The 20574-nt window shown below is 45.8% G+C and overlaps 1 protein-coding gene across 2 annotated transcripts in view; it reads right to left on the reverse strand.

Moving 5' to 3' along the window:
* The window catches only part of CCDC149 (coiled-coil domain containing 149), a 95358-nt gene that overhangs the window by 52938 nt on the left and 21846 nt on the right, over positions 1–20574 (reverse strand). For both annotated transcript variants that reach the window (XM_036271819.1, XM_036271817.1), the window contains exons 2-3: positions 9070–9231; positions 7544–7582 (exon numbers count right to left, since the gene is read on the reverse strand). In XM_036271819.1, the coding sequence (XP_036127712.1) occupies positions 7544–7582; positions 9070–9231 (201 nt within the window). The remainder of the gene's footprint in view (positions 1–7543; positions 7583–9069; positions 9232–20574) is intronic.

Raw genomic sequence — 20574 nt, forward strand, 5'->3', positions numbered from 1 at the left:
ACCCAGCCCTGGGAAAGCCACTCCACACTGTCGTGTGAAAATGACGCATCACCAGAGAGCCTGTCCCTTACTTCTCGGTTTGCTGACCTAGCACCACTAGAATTCAAAACTGGGAGGGAAAAATCAGAGACAGACAGCGAGACTGGTAAAACCTTGACCTGGGCACTTCCTCAAGAAGAGTAAGGAAAAAGACTGTGAGAGAGAAGAAACAGAGGCCACACTTAGGAAATGCTGCTCAACTACATGGTGTTAGAAAGTTTGTTACTCTGGCCTGGCCATTGTGGCTCAGTGGTTGAGCATCGACCCACGCACCAAGAGGTCGCCGGTTCGATTCCTGGTCAGGGCACATGCCCAGGTTGTGGGCCCGATCCCCAGCGGAGGGCATGCAGGAGGCGGCCAGTCAATGTTCTCTCTCATCGATGTTTCTATCTCTCTCTCCCTCTCCCTTCCTCTCTCTCTAAAGTCAATAAAGAAAAAAGTTAAAAAAAAAAAGTTTGTTACTCTGGACCCCTGACCCACACCTTCAATAGGGGTACATACTACATTAAACAAGAACATGTAAAAAGAAAAGAAAAGAAAACAAGCTGTTACTTGAAAGGTGTGATTGATAGCAAGTTCAATTGCAGTTTCTACTCGGCTGCTGTGGTCTGTGGTGACTCTCGTGCTACCAGTGATAGAGTGGAAACTGATTTGCTGAGCAAGGCCCCGATTCATAGCACCTGCCAACGTGATAACCTCGGTCACAGCGACAGCTTTCTGACTTACAAAAACCCCCACCCGAGAGATCATGCCGTACATATTTTGTGGCCGTGCGAGGAGCCCCGAGTAGCCTACTCCTACTTCATAATCTCAGAAACTCACTTGCGGATGAATGCATTTCCAGCCCACGGGCAAACACTCTTCAATAGGTTTGGGAGGTTGCTATTTAAATAAATATTGCCTTAATCTTGCTCATTATGATTCTGCATCTGCCACTTAGTGGCTCCCTTAACAGCTCCCGAGTTCTTCAGACTCACTGAGCCTAAATTTCCTCATCTATAAGTTAGGGGGTGCACTCCCCTTCCTTACAGTATTGCTGCAATGATTCAAAGGGCGTATATGGCTCGGAAGGAAGTTACCGTTAAGTTTGGGGAGATTTCCCACAGGCTGGACCCTGGATGTCTTCCCTGTGTCCCTGGTGCAGCACCGAAGTCGTACTTACTGTTCTTATGAAAGGAACATCTCAGAGAACTCGAGACCTTTGAAGGAAGTTTTCGGTTCCGAGCATCAAACTGGGACTCAGATGCTAAGTTGTTCTGATTCGCAGACACCGCAGATTAAAGTAAGACTGACCGAGAAGACAGTGCTCCTGAAGGGGAAGGCTCCCTCCCATCCCGCAAAGGGCTGCTCTGTGCTCTGATTGCTCCGGGGTCGCCATCCTGGCCTATGTCACCATGGAAATAAGCACTTCTTAAGGGAAGAAAGCAAAGGCTCCCCCCTGGACCCAGAGCACTGCCTCCTGAGGAGTAACTACATGAAATCAAAACTGGAGCCCTGGCCAGTTTGGCTCAGTGGTTGAGCATCGGCCTGCGGACCAGAGAGTCCCAGGTTCGGTTCCCACTAGGGGCAAGTACCACAAAAAAAAAAAAAAAAACAAAACTGGAAAAAACAAAGATGCATCTATCTGATTCCTCGTTCAAGGAGGAATTTCCATGGGAAAGTGGGCTGCCATGACCCCCCACCCCCACCCCCACAATCCCTCCTTATAATAAGATTAACTCAAGATCATTTAAATTCCCCTTTGTCTTCTTTGGAGAGATTGCTTGTTTAGCAAAAGAGAAACACTGAAAGGGTCACCTGAGATCTCTCGGTGATCTCTCGCTGTGGTGCAGAGAGGTGCTCTGTGCACAGTTCTGCCTGCACTACCAGAGGAGATTTCCATTTCAGCTTTCCACGAGAAACTACTGGTGCATCGCTATTGTCACGACTTCTCTGCAGCTTCTTTAACGGATGATTTACCATTGGAAATTGAGTTGTTTTCCAAAGGAGTCTAAGTTCTAAACGGAAGCCTCGACAACTGTATTTCTAGCACCACAACCATGAAAGTTTTGGTCTGTTCTAATGGAAGAGATTTTAAAAAGAGCAGGAAGACATTATGCCCAGACACTGTTTGCCACAGGAGAGAACACGGGCTTAGGGAGCAATTCCTGGGTCTGTTCCTGGCTCTCCACCACACTGAAGCAGACGGCTTCGAATAAAGCATTTAATCTTGGAACTTTCAGAATGGGTTGGATTAAATATTGATTGTGCTTCCTCTCCACGCAAACATTCTAACAATAGAATGTTGAACAAAAATACCCAAACCCTGAACCACAAGCTAGGAGATCTGGATTCTAGTCCTGTTCTATGACCTTGGGCAAGCCATAGGGAAGATGAAAAATAGCCAATCTATTGTTGCACTCATCGTGGGACTCTCACCAAGTACAAGGAAGCCAGCATTATAAGCATTATCACACCAGTTCTTCATGAGAACTTTAGAAATATGTCTCATTATTATGTTCATTTTGAAGAGAAGGAAATTAAGTCTCAGAAAGGTTACATAAGTTCACCCAGCTAGCAAGTGGTAGGGTTAAATTTGAATCCATGACACCCATAATGTGCCCTTTAGACTTTGTGAAAGACATAACTTGTCAGTGTGACTACAGAAGATAGGTGGGAGATTCCATCCACCCAGCAGCCATCCACCCATCCACCCAGCCAGCCAGCCAGCCAGCCAGCCAGCCATCCACCCAGCCATCCACCCAGCCAGCCAGCCATGCATGCATATATGGTCTCTGAAAAACACACAGCGCTACAAAGACATAGGATGTGGTATTGTTTGCAATTATATTGAGAAGAACCCTCAATGCATTTAAAGCAGCAGCTCTTAAATGCAGTCCAAGGAACCCCAAGGATCCATGGACAGGATGCAGACAGTCTGTGAATCTAGGAAATTAAATGCAAACATTTTTGTGGCCATGTATGTGTTCACATTTCAAGCAAAGGTCCATGGCTTTCATCGTATTCTCAAAGATATCTCTGATTCTCAACAGTAGAACCACTGGTCCAGAGAAATGGAACTGAAAACCCTCTACTTGCAATATCTCAATTGTTCCTTACAGCCACACTATACAGTGGGTACCACTCTCTCCCATTTTATGGATGAGAAAGCTGAGACTCAGACACCCAAAGCAACCTTCCCAAGGCCACACAATTAGTTTGATGGGTTTCAGTGCTGGCTCCCCCATAGCTCGTCCATCCCAGGTGCTCAATCTAAGGCACTTAATGAATAGCACTCTCCTGGTGAATGTTAGCAGACCAGGAATGGGAGCATGTCCAATACTCGCCCAACTAGACTTGTATTCCGTGGCTGGGTGTTCTGCCTCTCCTATGTAGGGGAACCGGCCTTAGAAGAAAGCTAATGCTAAGAGGAAGCTGACGTTGAACTTGGCACGGTGGTGGAGTGGTCAGAGAAGATACGGGAGGTCCAGTTCAATTTGAATTTCAGATAAATGGTAAATAATGTTTCAGCCATAAATATGTCCCTAATAATGCATGGGGCATACCTTTATACTGAAAAAGTATTAACTGTCTATCTAAAACGAAATTTACCTGGGTGTCCTGTATTTTATTTTTTTATTTTTTTATTTGCTAAGGGTGGCACAGTGGAGAGAACCAGTACAGGATGATGCCACGGCATCTGAAGCCTGCACTACCTCTGAACTTTGGGTTCTGTAAGGTCATTGATTCCTGCACTGTTCATACAGTGTAGAATTCTGTCCCTTGCACCCCGATGCGCCCCACCTCAGGCAGAAAGGCAGCGGCTTCCAGCCCGCAGGCAGGTGCAGAGGGCAAGCTCACAGCACCGAGCTAAACCCCAGAGGGACGAAACTCGATGCCACATTAAAAGCTACAAAGCCAGTGCTTAGCAGACTGAACTTGTTGTGTGTGGGTTTTTTTTTTTTTTTTTTTTTTTTAGAGCTGTAAGAATGCAGCTTGACAGACTTCCTGGAATTCGTCAGATTCTCCTCAGTCAATGTAAATTTTTTATTACACAGTCATGGAACGTGAATTCATTTACACTGTAAAACTCCTCCATGAATACTAACACACTCTACAGTCATGCCAAAGATGACTGCTCGCAGCCACCGAAAACACAAAAATAAAGGCACCTAGCAATTCCAGATGAAGGATCCCAATTTTTAGACATTAATGATAAATTTCCATGTAATTTTGTAGAAATAATAATAATAATTGACTCCGTAGAAATATGTGACTTCATTTTTATTTTTATTTTTATTTTATTTTTATTTATTTATTTATTTTTATCCTCACCCGAGGACATTTTTTCCATCCTTTGTTCTGATAGAGCGGAGGGAGAGAGAGGAAGAGAGAGAGAGAGAAACATCGATGTGAAGGGACACATCGAGTGGCTGCCACCCGCACAACCAACCAGGGCCGGGGACAAACTGCAACCGAGGTACGTGCCCTTAGCGGGAACCGAACCCGGGTCTCTCAGTACCGCAGGCCGACGCTCTAACCGCTGAGCCAAACCGGCCAGGGCTCATTTTTATTTTTTAAATCCTTCCCCGAGGATATTTTTCCATTTATTTTCAGACAGAGTGGGAGGGGAAGAGAGAGAGAAAGACACTGATGTGAGAGAAACACATCGATCGGTCGCCTCCCGCATGACCCCGACCAGAGCTGGAGACCAAACCGGGACCAAGGTACGTGCCCTTGACAGGAAGCGAACCTGAGACTCTTTGGTCTGAGGGCTGATGCTGTAACCGCTGAGCCAAACTGGTCAGGGCAAAAACTTTGACTATAGATAAAATCTGAAGCATTGTAAAGTAATCAGATAAAAGTAGCAAGGAGGCCCTGGCTGGTTTTTCTCAGTGGTTAGAGCGTCAGCCCGCAGACTGGAGAGTCCCGGGTTCGGTTCCCTCTAAGGGTACGTACCTTGGTTGCAGTTTGTCCCCAGCCCCAGTTGGGGTTGTGTGAGTGGCAACCAGTCGATGTGTCCCTCTCACATCGATGTTTCTCTCTCTCTCTTCACCTCTCTCTCCCTCCTGCTCTATCGGAAGATAAATGCAAAAAATGTCCTTGAGTGAGGATAAAAAAATAAAAAAATAAAAAATTTTAAAAAGTAGCAAGGAGGTAGGTTATGGGAGTGAGTAGAACTGAATGACTAAATAGGTAACTATAGGACAGAATTGTTATTTAAAGATAAATGTGCATGTATGTGCGTGTGTGTGTGTGTGTGTGTGTGCATGTGCACTGTGTGTGCGTGTGTGTGTGTGTGTGTTGGGCTTACTGTTTACACAGCATCAAAAATCCCAAGGTAATGAACCCAAGGACTGTATATGCAGTGCCAGGTATATGATCAATGAACAAAACAGGATGCTGAGCTGGCCAAACAAATCTGTTCTTATTGGCATTTTTGAAGCCTGGCTCTGGTGCAGAGACTTTCCGTAACATGGAACACACAGCGCTAATATCACATCTGCAGACTCCCTTCAAACCCATCAAAGGCTGTAATTCAGGGTATGTCAGTATAAAACAATTGTGAAGTTAAGAAAAATTCCAACAAAGATATCTTTAGAAAAAGCAATATATATGTATGTATGTATGCAACTGGACTAAAAGAATTTTGATGCACAGTATTCCTGGACATGATCATATGAAAATGTTAACTGTTCCCAAGTTAATCAATAAATTTAACAAACTCCATAGCAAAATACCAATAGGTATGGGGTTTGGAAGGGGAGGATCAGAGGAGGACCTGATAAAATGTTTATAAGTTTATCTTCCTGAAGAAGAAGAGCAAACAGAAGAAGATGAACCCAAATAGATGTTAAAAGTATTATAAAGTAAAACAGAACAATGTGTTACAACCACAGGACTATATAGAAAGCTCAAAGGAACAGAACAGTAAGTCCAGAAACATTTTTTTTTATCCTCACCCAAGAACATTTTTCCATTTTTGTTCCAGTAGAGTGGGAGAAAGAGAGGGAGAGAGAGAGAGACATCAACGTGAAAGAGACACATTGAGTGGTTGCCTCCTGCACAACCCCAACTTGGGCCGGGGACAAACTGCAACCAAGGCACATGCCCTTAGCAGGAACCAAACCTGGGTCTCTCTGGACCGCAGGCTGACGCTCTAACCGCTGGGCCAAACCAGCTAGGGCCAGAAACAGATCCATGTATATATATATAAGGATTTGTTTATTGATAAAAGCGGGCATCTAAAACCCACGGGGAAAAACTGAATTTGTCAATAAACGATGTTGGGCTACCATCTAGGAGAAAAGAACAAGCAGCTTGTGAGTTTTGCTGGTAAGATGGCTTTTAAAAGTCTGAAGTGCACCCGGCCAGTGTGGCTCACCGGATTGAGCGCTGTCCCATGGACTGAGAGGTCCCAGTTCGATTCCTGGTCAGGGCACATGCCTGGGTTGCAGGCTCGATCCCCAGTGGGGGAGCATGCAGGAAGCAGACGATCGATGTTGCTCTCTCACACCAGTGTTTCTGTCTCTCTCTCTCCCTTCCACTCTCTCTAAAAAACCAATAAAAACATATAAATAAATAAATAAAAGTCTGAAGTGCTAGGTGTCCACCAACAGATGAATGGATAAAAAAGATGGACAAAAGATGGACATATGTACCATGGAATATCACTCAATAATAAAAAAAGTTGAAATCTTACCATTTGTGACAACATAGATGGACACAGAAGGTCTTATGCTAAGTGAAATAACTCAGAACAAGAGAGACAGATACCATATGATGTCACTAATATGTGCAATCTAAAAAAACACACACAAAACAAATGAAAAAACAAAACAAAAACAGACTCCTAGAAACAGAAAACAAGAGGCTGCCAGAGGGGAGGGCATTGGGGGATGGGTGAAACGCTGAAGGGGAATAAGAGGTGCAAACTTCTAGTTAACAATAAACAAGCCATGGGAATGTCGCACAGCACCGGGAACAGAGTCAGTAATACCATCATAACTTTGCACGGTGACAGATGGTTGCTAGACCTGTTGTGGTGATCACATCGCAATATAGATAATGTTGAATTACTGTGCTGTACACCTGAAGCTAATATAATATTGTATGCTAACTGTACTAAAGTATAAATAAAATAAAACACAAATTTTGAAACAGTGTAAAGTGGCATAAGATAAACAGTAAACAGCACCAGCCATGGAACAGCGAGGTGACGTGCTGCGGCCATAAACCCTCAGCTCGCGGCCTCCCAACAGCACGCCGGACAAGGAGGGGAATGCGGTCCACTGGGGCGCCCCCTTCTACCCTGTGGGACTTCACCAGGTGTCCTTCACCCCTCACCCCACCCCACTCACCCTTGGCAATCAGAATTGCCGGACCCCCCACCCCACCCCCCTGCCGTAGTGCAAAAGGATTCTGGAAAATAAAAGATTTCCCGATACAGCACGGGATGCCCTGATCTCCCTCACTGGCGCCAATCGAACAGTTTGAGTCATCCAAGGTCAGAAATGAGTCTCACCTGTTTCCTCTTTTCAGGGGGAAGTGACGGATCGCCATCCTACAAAAAAAAAAAAATGCTACATTTTAGTTTTAAAAAAAAAAAAAAGTGCTTAGATTCAAGGAACTGAACCAAACTATGAACTAAATTCAGACCCTCCCAAGTCCCAGTCCCCGCACCCAGTCATGTGCTGAGCCAAGCTCAAATACGCTTTTGAAAAACCAGCCTAAACTGAACCAGGCTTATTTTGGAAAAACATCTAAGGAATCAATTCTATTTAGGACCAAACCAAATATTTTCTAAAACTATGTGAACCAAAAAATCAAAATAAAAATAAACTGGATTTATCAAAATTATTTTTGAGCAGAGTCAAACTTGTATTCCATTTGGTTTGAGTTGAGTTCCTCTTTAAATAGTTGGGTCCAGAGGAACAGTCATGGACACACACATACACACTTGAGTTTTCTCTGTGAACAGAATAATTCTGGGGGGCGGGGAAAGAATATGTTTAAAATAAAAGGAAATTAACTGAGAACTTCTGGTCCTATCAGACTTTTTGTCTTAAAAAGATTCAATCTCTCTTCCTTGTGGGTTATCTAGGAATACAAATATCTCGGTGAATAAATGCTCAATAAACAAGAACACTTTTATCTGATCTGTCCGTATATAGGTCAACACTATTTTAACCTGAGGAATCTTTCTACTCTATTTCTGTTCCAGGACAGTACACTGAGCCCAGCACAAGTGGCCAGATGTTAGCAACAGTGTCAGCACTTAAAAAAGAGGTTGTGTCCATGAGGAAAAAAGACACAAGAATACAAAATAGTACCATGCTGTTGGTATCCTCCATTTCGGTATAATTTACATCCTTAAAACTCTTGCCATGTGATGTCCTAGAGAAAACCTAAATGCTCACGTTAAGAGAAAGGCTAAAAAAGATATGGAAATATTACTATGCAACAGTGTTTAAAAATGAACCAAGTTTGTCCGCATGACCTAGAGAGGTGTCCACAGTAGTGTTGAGGGGAAAGAGCAAGTGTCAGGATGACATCTGTTCAGTGCTGTCCGGCAGGACCTGCAGTGATGGCAACATCCCATATCGAACTGCCCAGCAGAGCAGCCTGCTCCTCACGGTCGCCACCAGCCACCTATGCCAACTGAGTCCATGACATGTGATAAGACTGAAAAACTGAGTGCTCAATTCTCTTTCATTCTAATTAATTTAAAAGGGAATTTAAACCATGTGTGGTTTCTGAATTAGACAGCGCAGATTTATAATACAAATCCTCTTAAAATACTCCCTATGATCAAAGGAATAAGTAAACAGGCACACAAACACATACGTACGCATGTGTGTTCACAGATGCCGGAGTAAGCAGTCTGGAGGGGACAGACTGCGGAGGAAATAGGAGTGGCCACTTCCACTTCTTAATTTTTCCACTCTGGAACTTTTTGAATTCAATCCTTTTCTGGAGAAGGGGCATGTTAAAATCCCCTCTTCCTATCTTAACGAGGGAACAGGAACGTCCCCGTGATGTAATACGTACGATCAGCTCTCGGTATTTCTTCTTCAGGGACTGGTGGCGTTCTCGCAGCTGGTTGGCCATGAGTTTGTACTGGTCCCTTTCCTGCTGGCATGTGTCCAGCTCCTTGGAGAGGATCAGCAGGGCTTCCTTTTTACTCTCCAGCTTCCTTTTGCACACCAGGTACTGCCAAACAAATCCAAGCGACGGGTCAAAACGTCAACAGGGCTCCATTTACCACACCCTGCAGGGTTGGTTTTTGTGTTTTTGTTCTGTGCCTGTTTTGGTTTTAGAGATCATATACCCAGAGACATTTGTCAGTAACTGACGTGTCACCTATCGGCAGCTACAGTATCTGACCTGTTCCTCATGACAGAACCCAAGCCTTGCATGTTCGTGAACTTTGGCAAACTGGGGAGAATAAAATCATTTCATTACAAAGAAGTAAAACAGTAGAATACTTTGTAAAAATTACATACTTCGATAACTAGATAGCTGGACCCCAATTTTATTTCAAAAGGATTTCTATATCCAGATGAGATTATGTAAAATTTTGTTAAAATTTTACAAAACAATATACACAGAAAGACATTTAAAAAGACATTTGTATGTTACTAACAATTGCCTCCTGATAGCAAAATTATTTGCATTTTTTAATTTTTTATTCTTTATGCTTTTCTGTGTTTTCTCAATTTTCTAGAATAAACCCATATGGCTTCTATAATTTAAAAAAAACCCAAAAAAACAAAAACAATGTTATTAAAATAATTTAATTGAACCATAAATCATTGCAATACATTGCACTTGTCCATGCAACATAGCAGACATTTTCCCACTTGAGAAAGTGTGTTTGTAATTTGGCCAAGATATGCACACCTTCTGTGATTCCAATGCAGCCCCCTCACCAGAGACCAACTTTGTGAGCTAAGTATTTCAGCCACATTTTGAATTATCCCCAAACACTCAGGCGAACCTTGCAGGAACCCTTTGTCCCTCCTCCTCCCCACTCTCCCCACCGTGAGCCACCCCCAGCTGGCAAGCCCCCACACACGGGCCAGTGTGAGCCCTGACCAGGACTCCTTTACTTTGATTGGATATACTGCACCTTCTGGTGTTATTCACATATGTGAAATGTGGCATTAAATACCTTTTGAATTTGCCCCGTAAAAGACCAAATTCAGAGCATTCATGAAAACAATTTATAGTTTCATTATACACTCTGACACGAGCACTTTGTCATTACGGACGCTCACACAAAGCAGAAAGAATCAGCACTCCCGAAACATTTGAGTCAATGCTCTTTTATGGACAAAAAGCATTACTCATATACAGTGCTTGCTCCGAACTGACTTTGTTAAGTTCAATTCCAAATAAATGAAAGGGGAAAGAGAGTTTTGTGCATTAGCACAATTTTTTTCCTTTAAAAAAAAAAAAAAAAAGTAATTGCTTCGCTTCCAAAACAAAGGGGAGAGAAAAGCCATTCTGAGACGGATTTGAGTTCTAAGAGAGGACACTTCCACCTTGGATGAATCTTATTCCTGGCAGTAATGAGGTTGGAATCCTGCCTTAAAATGTCCTGGATTTTAAGACTTTGACATCATCTTCATGGAGGCAAAATGGTTCTGTTGCCACAGTGATGTCTCAAGAGTAAAATCCCCGACGAGTAAATATCAAAGGCGAGTGGCTCAGAAACATAAGCTGCAATATCCTGAGGGAGGTATTGAGATTTCACTGGAAAAAATGCCGTTTACACAACTGAACAGATCGGCCCTTGTGCCTTCAGTTCTTTGCCCATAATCAGCAGCGTCGGTTGTCAGTCCTGTTAGTACCGGTGCACCAAGACAGCCACTTTGTCCCTTTGGTTTATCAGATCCAAATCTGAGGCCCCAAAGATACTCCGTGTCTTCTGACTTCGGGGAAGAAAATCGCGGTCGAGTGGGGACATTGTAAGAAAGGCAACATGAGTCGTAACCTCCGGTTTACTGAAGGGGAACAGGTCAGCGCCACCAGTATTGGCAAAGGGGACATTCAAGCTCCCTGACATTGAACTGCTGTAATCAGTTAGGGTCCCCAGGAAAAGCTGTTTCTCTCCCAGGGCCTCAGCTTCCACATTTGGAATATGAGGGGTGTTCCCAGGGTGCCCTGCAACTTGAGGAACCCACCATTTTAACACCACATCCATTGTCATTGGGGGTTAAGGGGGTCAGAGAAAGCACTGGGGTGAGCGGCTCCAGCCCAGGAGGTCGGACTCGCTTCAAGCACCCCGAAACTGCCTCCTCTGCCTGGTCTAGGAAAGAGCTCAGTGGTTTCCAAAGATCATCCGCCCCAGTGGCATCGCCAGGTTCCCCACACAGCTGGGGCTTCGGCCGCGGCTGGACGGGGCGCTGGAGCCGTGTTTGCGAGAGCAGTCTCTGGTAGAGCGCGAAAAGGCGAGCCGTCCACGTGGCCAACATTAGTGCCCCTCTCCCATGCTGCCAGTTCCCCTTCACTTCCAGACACGGGGAGAACTCTCCTTCCCCATTGCTTGGAAGTAAGGCACAGCCATGTGACTTGCTTGATCCAATAACCCGGGACTGGAAGAAACGAGAAACTTTCGGGGTGGAAGCACTGAGGAGCCCAGGGAGGAACCACCAAGCTTTCTCCTCCCCTGCTGCAACGCTGTGGAAGCATGTGTTGCCATGGCGATGCTGTCAGAACACATCAGCCCGGAGCATGGAGCCAACACACAGATAACTGCCCTGGAGAGTCATCTGGGTCCACAGAGAAATCGGTGAGATCCAGAAATAAACTTTTGTAGTGTTAAGTTTCAGAAATCGGGGGGGTGTTTTTTTTAACCAGAGCATAACTTCGCCCATCCTGACTGGTACAGTCCATATCGAAGAACGGGAGGGCCAGAGACTGGAGGGGGCTGTATCTGCTCCTGCTCTGTCCTCCTGCTGAGTTGTCCTTCAACAATGACCAAGATTAACATTTTCACTATTACTAGCACTATTAACAATAAAAACACCAGTTTTGTGACAAATGGTTTCCACGTATGATTGCCTTTAGTCCTCACAACAGTTATTTTCATTTTCTAAATGAAAATGTGGAGCTTAAATGAAAGTGCATGTAATGTGCCAAGGGAGTGGCAGAGCCAGAATTTGAACCCAGGTCTCTGTAGCCAAGCCTGTGAAACCCCAATCCCTGACACGTTCTGTGCCCCCTCCCCCGAAAAATTCTGGATATTCCTGGAGTTGGTTACTGTATCGAGTTGTATTCCCAGCACAAGGAAGCTAAGAAAGGGCAGTTTCGAATTTGGCTATGATTTAGACCAAGAACAAATAGGTAAAAAACCTCTATTGTTTCACCCAAACCCCTCTCTCCAAAACCAGTGGGCCGCCTCTCATTTCCGCTGGTGCAAGGCCTGAAGGAAGGAGGGAGAAAACAAAAGAATCCACAAGCCTCTCTCCCCTCTGCTCCTTGAGAGGCTGCCAAGAGGAAGCGATGGGTTTCCATCGGCTCATAGGAAAGGGGGTAAGGTTAGAGCCCCGGGAAGAACCAGAGGGCTCTCTTCTCGAAAGTGGCTTGGCTGTGAACAGGGGCTTTCTATAAGCTGCAGTCGGTCTCCATTATTCATTCAACAAATATTTTTGGGGTGTCTTCTATGTGTTAGGCACTGAGCCCAGCACTGGTCTCCCAAAGGGATAAATGTTTCTTTTTTTGAAAAGGAAAAAACATGGAACCTGGAGAACAAAATTTTATTTCCACACTCCCTCGTGGGATTCTTGGAAACCCCCACATTTCTAAAGACGGCAAAGATGTTTACACCCTGTTAATGACCTCATCTGATGTGAGGGTGTTTATGGTCTTTATGCCGCACAGTATGAATATTCATACATCTGCTGAAGACAAATCAATGTGTTTGAGTATGGGCTGCTGCCCAAGCCTCTACTGCGATGATACAAAGTATACAGGATGCGACCGCATTTCCTTTCAGACACCGAAAAGTCCTGCATCTGTAACATTTGGGGTCCAAGGATTCTGGACGAGAAACCTTTCAAACTTTTGTTTGAAAGTCACTCTTGTAAATCTCTACATCGTCTCAATGACATATGAAGACTAAAATCAGATCTTTCTCACACAGGAATTGCCCCAAATCTAAGCATTTATTAGATTTTGACTTCCTCATGTAGTACAGGAAAAGCTAAAAATATGTTCCATGCAGTAAATGGTCAAGCTGCCATGATGCTAAATGACTATTCCCACAGCCTCTTAATTCCTTTATTCTTCAGAATTAGCATGAATGGTGGAGCTGGGAAAAACCTCACAGATGACCCAAGTGACTCGCAAAGAACAGGTTCCTGGCTGCCTGCACGGCCCATAACAGCGTTTTCCAGACTGTGGGTCATGATACATTAGTCTGGGTAGAAAATCAATTCCGTTGCAACCCTCATTTTCCTTGGGAAAAAAAATATATACACAGAATAGAATAGAAAATATCAGTATGAATCCCATGCAGCAAAGTAAGTATCGTTTCATGGAACTTTTTTTGAACATGCATGTGAGGAGAAACACACATATATGCCTATTGTTACACATATATTTTGGGTGGCCATTTAGGAAGTTTGAAACTACTATTCTAGCATGAGCCACGTTGCCCATTTATTCATTCAGTCAACAAACACTTAGGGAAAGGCCCGTCAGAGACGAGAGTGAGGCTGGAGCGCGCGTGTGGGGCAGCCAGGGAAAGCTACGCGGAGGAGAAGATGCTCGAAGTGAGTTCTGAGTGAGGAGTAGGTACAAAAGGCACCAAATAAAGGCCGTTATGTAATGAAAATAAGAACCCAGTTCTTTGGGACTGAGACACAGCTCTGATTAAGACCCACTCTGCCCACCTCACTAGAGTGACTGTGCGCTGGACATGAAAGGGGATATGTTAAAATTTGGCTTTGTAAACTTTTTCAAAATTAAAAGTATTATTTTTATAGCGTTTAAAGCTTACACAACAGTGCTGCAGACACTTTCTCACTGACAGTCAACACTGTATGACAAGTGGGACAGAAACTTCTTCCCATTTTACAAAGTAGCTGCGATTGTCTTTCCCACAGTCACACAACTGACAACTGTCCGCTCGAATGAGGACGCCTAACCACAAAGTCCAGGCGCCTCTTACTATTCCGACTGGTACTAAATAAATTATGAGCGGTTCCCTCCACCCAGGACCTCTCTGGAGTCCACTCGTGTTCTTAAGGAGACACTTAGAGATAACTGGCACTGAAAGCAGTGCGTTTTAATTCATAGCATTTCCAGGCCCTGTTTGAAAAACTGCAGCCCCATTGGGGTCTTTCCAGGCCTGCTCGGTGGCCAATGGCTGAGGCCCCTGTGGGTGTGCCATCTCCGCCTCCCTGGGGCGCCCGGCAGAGTGTTGAGGGGCAGCCTCACCACGCGGGGCTCTGCGCCAGCTGGATCCCAGGCAGCAGACTATTTTTCAGAGACCTTGCATGTGTCGCTGTGCAAGTTGACTCAGGCCCTGGCCCTCGTCTCTTGGCTAACTCTAATCCTACCACTAGCATCCCCACCGAGGGGATCTCACTCAGTCCAGTGGCTCTCCGGTCACCTCGGTGCCGATTTCACCCAGATTGATTCTGCCAGCTCAGCTCTCTCACCCACGTCTTGTTCTGAAATCCAAGCGTGTACCTGATCTGAACACCTGAGAGTCATCTTCCTCTGAACCCTCGATTTCCTCCTGAACCTGACCCTCCCCAAATCTTCCCTCTTGGAACATCATACAAACCATGTTTGGTTTTGTGTAAAAACCTTAAGTCATCCTTGCCTCTTCTCTCTCCCAGCCTCCTCTAATTTGTCGGCAGATTCGATGGGCATTACCAGCCACAAGATACAATGAATTAGGGTACTTCCGCCGTGACCACCCTCATTCGAGCCACCACCATCTTTTTGTTGTTAATCCTCATCCGAGGGTATTTTTCCATTGACTTTAAGTAGAGCAGAAGGGAGGGGGGGGACGGTAAGGGGGGAGGGAGGGAGAGAGAGGGATGTGAGGAGAGAGAAAGGGGTGTGAGGAAAGAGAAAGAGGGAGACATCAGCCGGCTGTCTCCTGAATGACCCCCGGGGATCAAGATGGAACCTGCAACCCAGGTGCATGCCCTTGACCAGGAATCAAACCAGCAACCCTTTGATCCATGAGCCGACAATCTAAACATTGAGCCAAACTGGCCACGTCTATCATGTCTTGATTGGACTGTGACCTTATCTTCCTGCTTCTACCTCCCGCCTCTACCCACCTGCAGTCTATTTTCCATATAGTAATAGAAGGTGCTTCTTAAGTGAAAACAGATGGCAACATGTGGGAGCTCAAAAATCCCCCGGGGTGGGGTGGGGGGGAATTGGGAGGAGGGTGTCAATGGGAAAAAAGGAGAAACATCTGTAACAAGAATAAGTTAATTTTTAAAAATCCCCCATGACCTCCAATTACATTTAAAACAAAATTCAGTCCTTCCACTTGCCCTTGGCTCACTGTTCTCCATCCTCTCTGGCCTCCTTCCTAATCTTTGACCACATCAAAACCACTCCAACCTCAGGGCCTTTGCACTGCCATTCCCTCTGCTTGGATCGCATGGCTTGTTCCCTGGCTTTGTTCAAATCTCTGTTGTAATGTCTTCTTCTCAGGAAGTTTGTCCCTATCTGCCACCACCCAGACTCTCAATCCCCTTACACTTCCCTTCATGGCATGTTATCACTTGACCTTGACTTATATAATTAATTATTGGTTATTTTCAGTATTTCCCTCTCTGTGGCAGCAAGGACTTTGCTTTCCCACATCCCCAGCACTGAGAACAATACATGATACACAGCTGGTGATAGATATGAAATGAATATGAAATCGTCATACATTATCTTACTACAGCCTCAACAGACCTGTGACATATGGTATTGTCCCTATTTTACAAATTCTCAAACTCACAGCTAGTGAAGAGTGTAGGAATCATCTAAGCCAGACCCCTTATTCTACAGATGAGAAAATCTGGGCTCAGAATGGTGAACTGACTTATCTGAGGCTGGCAGTAGGACCCAGAGCTAAAACCTAACCTGAGGATTCCTCTCATTCCAAGTTCAGCACTCTCTCCATCCTTCCAAAACAAGGTACACATTTCCTGCTGGGGAGACATAAATGCCTGTAGATTTACAATGGTGCCTGACACATTTTTTATAGTGATCATAATTTTTAACATAATAAAGTACATAATAAGCAGCCTACTCACCATTTACTAGCAGTCACTAACACTGGTCTGCTAACGTGCAAGGAGATGCAAAGCTCCCAGAGCAGAGCAAAGCACTTGAGAGCAACGGTTGAGAGCAGGGCAGAGGAATGCCTGGTTCAGTCTTGGCTCTGCCACTCACTAGCTACGTGATCAATTACTTAGCTCCTCTGTGACTCCGTTTCCCCATTTGCTAAATGGTATAAGTAGAGTGCCTTCACAGGGCTGATGTGAGAATTAAAGGAAGTCATCCTCACATGTCAAACATTGAAAACAGTAAGTGCTGTATGCATGTTCATTGTTTCTGCTACTCTTTATTACTAGGACCGTGATCACAGCTTGGCAAAGAAGGCACTCAAAGCCTTGGAGGAAGATATGAACATTTTAAAGGAATCCTGGAAAACAGGTAGAGGGATGCTTTCTGTTTGGAGATAAGGGACATGGTGACAGGCAGTGGTGACAAGAAAACAATACTCCTGGCAGGGAACAGCCACAGCAGAGCACAAAGGCGAGGCCCTGGAAGACATACTGTCGGAACAGTGAGCTGCGTGAGGGGCTGGCTTCGGTGCAGGGCTGCACATAAAAGCTGCACGCGACAGAGCTGGGGAGAGAGAGAAGGTGGTGGGTCGGAAAGGGCCTGGCAGGAGTCCAGATTTTATTCTTCCAGCAAGCAGGAGCTCCAACGGTCTCGGGCTAGGGAAGGGACATTAACAATCCTTTTAGGAAGACAGTTCCGTCCTGACATCATTGTGGAGAGGAGGCTGCTCCATGATGTGACCGCTGTCTGTCCCTCGCATTGGACCTGGGCCAGAACGGAGGCTAGATTCTGCAAAGCCCCCTTAGAGGCTGTCTGATAGTAACTGACGCTCGCTCTGACATAAGTCAGCACCCCTCCCCTATTTCCTGCCACGTGCTGGTTCCCGGAACTGGGTGCTCTCCTGATCTGGTCAAGCATGTGAAGTACTCCCTGTATCTGGCAGCATTCAGGTGCTAGGACCCGATACTATTCCCCCACCTCACTAGATCAATCTTTGGTGCCTGCCAAGCAGGGGTAGAGATCCATTCCATCTCGCAGCCGCCCAAGACATGCTTGGTATGTAAGTTTCCCTTAATGAACTCCATTAATTACCAGACTGGAGTGGCCAGCCTTTCTTCAGTCTTGCCTGCCCTCTGCTTACAGGGGGGATTTTCAGTCTCGGGGCTTCTCCCTGGATCTGTGTGTATCGACAATCATGTGTCAACTCTCGGACTACACAGCTTGGATGGGACTTGTTGCCAAGCTCACGTGGGGAGGGGAAGGTGGTTGGGTGCAGGCCCCCCACTTTGCAGACATACCTCTGGATCCTGCAGTTGGATCTGACCTGTCAGGCCTACGAAGAACAGACCGGTTTTGCTGTTTTTAATGTAGGTTCTGGGATCACCTTGTCTAACACAGCATGCTTGGCAGGTTGCTCCCAGAAGCACCTGTGGCTTTAGCCTCCACCAAGGCAGCTGGTATCAGAACCACATTAGCTGGTGTCAGGTCACGTGGCCACCCAACCACACCCCAGAGGGCGGAGCTGAGCAGAGCAAACCACAGAAAAATGTCCCACTTTTTGGTCATTCAGGTGGGGCCGAGGGATACACTCAGTTCTCCTTATTCCTTTCTTTTCACTCTTATTCAAGGTGTCACTCTGCTTGTCAAATCCACGTGTAGTGTAGGGGCCACTCCTCTCTAATCCTAGAAAAAGTGGGTTTTAGTTCATTTTCGGAGTAAACAAGTTAGTATTTTTTGAATGTCTACTATGTGCCAGGCACAGTGAGGAATGATAATAATGAGAAGACCTTTATCTGGTTATAATAGTAATGCAGCAGCTACTGTTTAGTGAACATCACTACTCTCCACATTGTGCTAAATGTTCCACTTGAAACATCCTAATCCATATGGCTGCCCTGAAACAGGTTGTATGATTAGCCCCGTTTTAGAGATGAGGACACTGAGGCTCCAAGAGGTCATGTATCCTTCATCACTCAGGTAATGCGCAGCAGAGCCAGACCAGTCTCTGCCGACACCGGTTGGGATCCTGGGCTTACAAGCAACGGTGGCCGACACTCTAGCACAGGAACCTACTGGAAGGGTGCTGGCACCCACAGGGTTCGCAGGAGGACAGAGAGCAAACCTAGAGACAGGTAGGCAGCAAGGCGTCTCTGGAGACTGGAGGCAGGACCAGGGACCGCCAAGTCTCCGTGAAGAACGTTCAGGTCAGAGGTCACCAAACCGGGTAGAACTGAACTCCGTATGTTGCAGTCTTTCTGTCTCTCTGCTCACAGGTGTCTCCAACTGGGCTATAGCAGATCATGGGCCATCCGTTGCCCTGGGGGGGACAGGACACCCAGAGCACATCCCTCCGATCTGTCCCTCCAGATTATAACCACTGGTAACATCCTCCCAACTGAGGTGCCGTTGAGAAAGAGAAAGGAATGCTGGGAAGTCATACATGTTCACCACAGTGACCTGGCAGATCCATGCCACTGAGCTTCTTTCTCAACCTTGCTATCGTTCCTCTTCTAGTGGTTTATGAATAAAGGTTGACAAAGAAACAGCGGGGATTTAACAACAATTCCTTTTATTTTAATTAATCTCAGCATCTCTATTAATCATACACAGAAACACAAAGACAGTGGCGAGGTTTGGACGGCTGCTGGGGGTGTAACACCTACCAACCAGAGAAAGGAAAACACCACACACCCACTAGACTGGGTCATCAGTGAAATTTAGACGGAATGAACTCGATAAAATATGCCCAGTTTGGGGCATATATACCAGAGATCATGAAATACTTTTATTATCCTCTCAGAAACAGTTTTCTTTTGAATAGCATTCCAATTATATTTTTAAAGCAGAGCTCATAACTCATTTGTCGATGCTAATGCATGCCCACCCGCAAACACCATGAAGGTAGCCTTGTGCGTATGATCTTAAGAACCCAAAATCACAATTTTCACTACTGAGTGGCTTTTATCTACCCGTTTACTGTTATCTGCAATAAAGCAAGTCATAATTGCTACAAGGAAGATCATAATAATTAAATGACTATCTGACATACTACATTACTATTTGTGTGGCTTTACAACCAGATAACTGCGGAGAGAGATGACAGTAGCGGGATGTCAGGGAGGGGACCTCTCCGCCAGTGACCCTCTCCATCCAACAATGACTTGTGGTCCTTGGAGAGTTTTGCTGATAGGATCAGGCTAGCTCTCATTAACAGCTGCAAGAACATGGCCTGCTAATCCAGAAAGGTTTCTCAGTGTGATGATGAACACATGTGGCTGAAGAGTTCATGTCCAGGAATAATTTAGAAACTTCTCAACTGCAGACTCACTCTTAGAGGCATTTCCTCCCCTGGCCCCCCTCAACTTTCTACTGTTACTTCCCTCTTCCTACCCTCCCCTCCCTCCCCCATCCAGGGACACCTCCTTCCCCGTCCAATAAGCAGCTCCAGGGAAATAGGATTCAACAATCAACATAACTTCTCCAACCTCAAATAAGTCACGCCCTCCATTCCCAAAACCCCTACCAGGAATCTCTGGCCGGGGCCATCATGACAGCCTCTTTTTGTCTCCCCACCTGTCTGGTCCATTTACCAGTCTCTTTGAAAACCATCAGTTAGGTCCTAGCACTCTTCTTAAAAACGCCTCCAGCGCTGGCCGGTTTGGCTCAGCGGTTAGAGCATCGGCCTGTGGTCCAGAGAGACCCAGGTTCGGTTCCCGCTAAGGGCACGTACCTCGGTTGCAGTTTGTCCCCAGCCCTGGTTGGGTCACGCAGGAGGCAGCCACTTGATGTGTTCCTTTCACGTCCATGTTTCTCTCTCTCTCTCCGTCCCACTCTATCTGAACAAAAAAATGGAAAAATGTCCTCAGGTGAGGATTAAAAAAATAAATAAGTAAAAATGCCTCCATCAAGGAGACTGGCAAACAAGAATCCTTCAGTACGCCCGCGGTTCACCTCTCAGACTTCTGCCTACCGTGCCATCTCTAGTACCACCTACAGCTACCCCACACTCGACCTCCCGCCCCCCTCTCTCTCGTTATGTCCTGGAGCCAGCTCACAAGTGTCTGTCTGGGAAGCCCTTGGCCACCCTTGGGGCAGAGTAAGCTAGCTCCTGGTGGCCACGAGGCATCCTGGGTACACCTTGATCAGAGTGCCTCACACTGCATCACCGCCACCTGTCCCGCGGTCCGCCTCCCCACTGCCCGAGGAGCCTCTGCAGCCAAGGTCATTCACCTCTGC

The sequence above is a fragment of the Molossus molossus genome, unplaced genomic scaffold, assembly GCF_014108415.1.
Source record: "Molossus molossus isolate mMolMol1 unplaced genomic scaffold, mMolMol1.p scaffold_m16_p_1, whole genome shotgun sequence".
Classification (NCBI taxonomy): domain Eukaryota; kingdom Metazoa; phylum Chordata; class Mammalia; order Chiroptera; family Molossidae; genus Molossus; species Molossus molossus.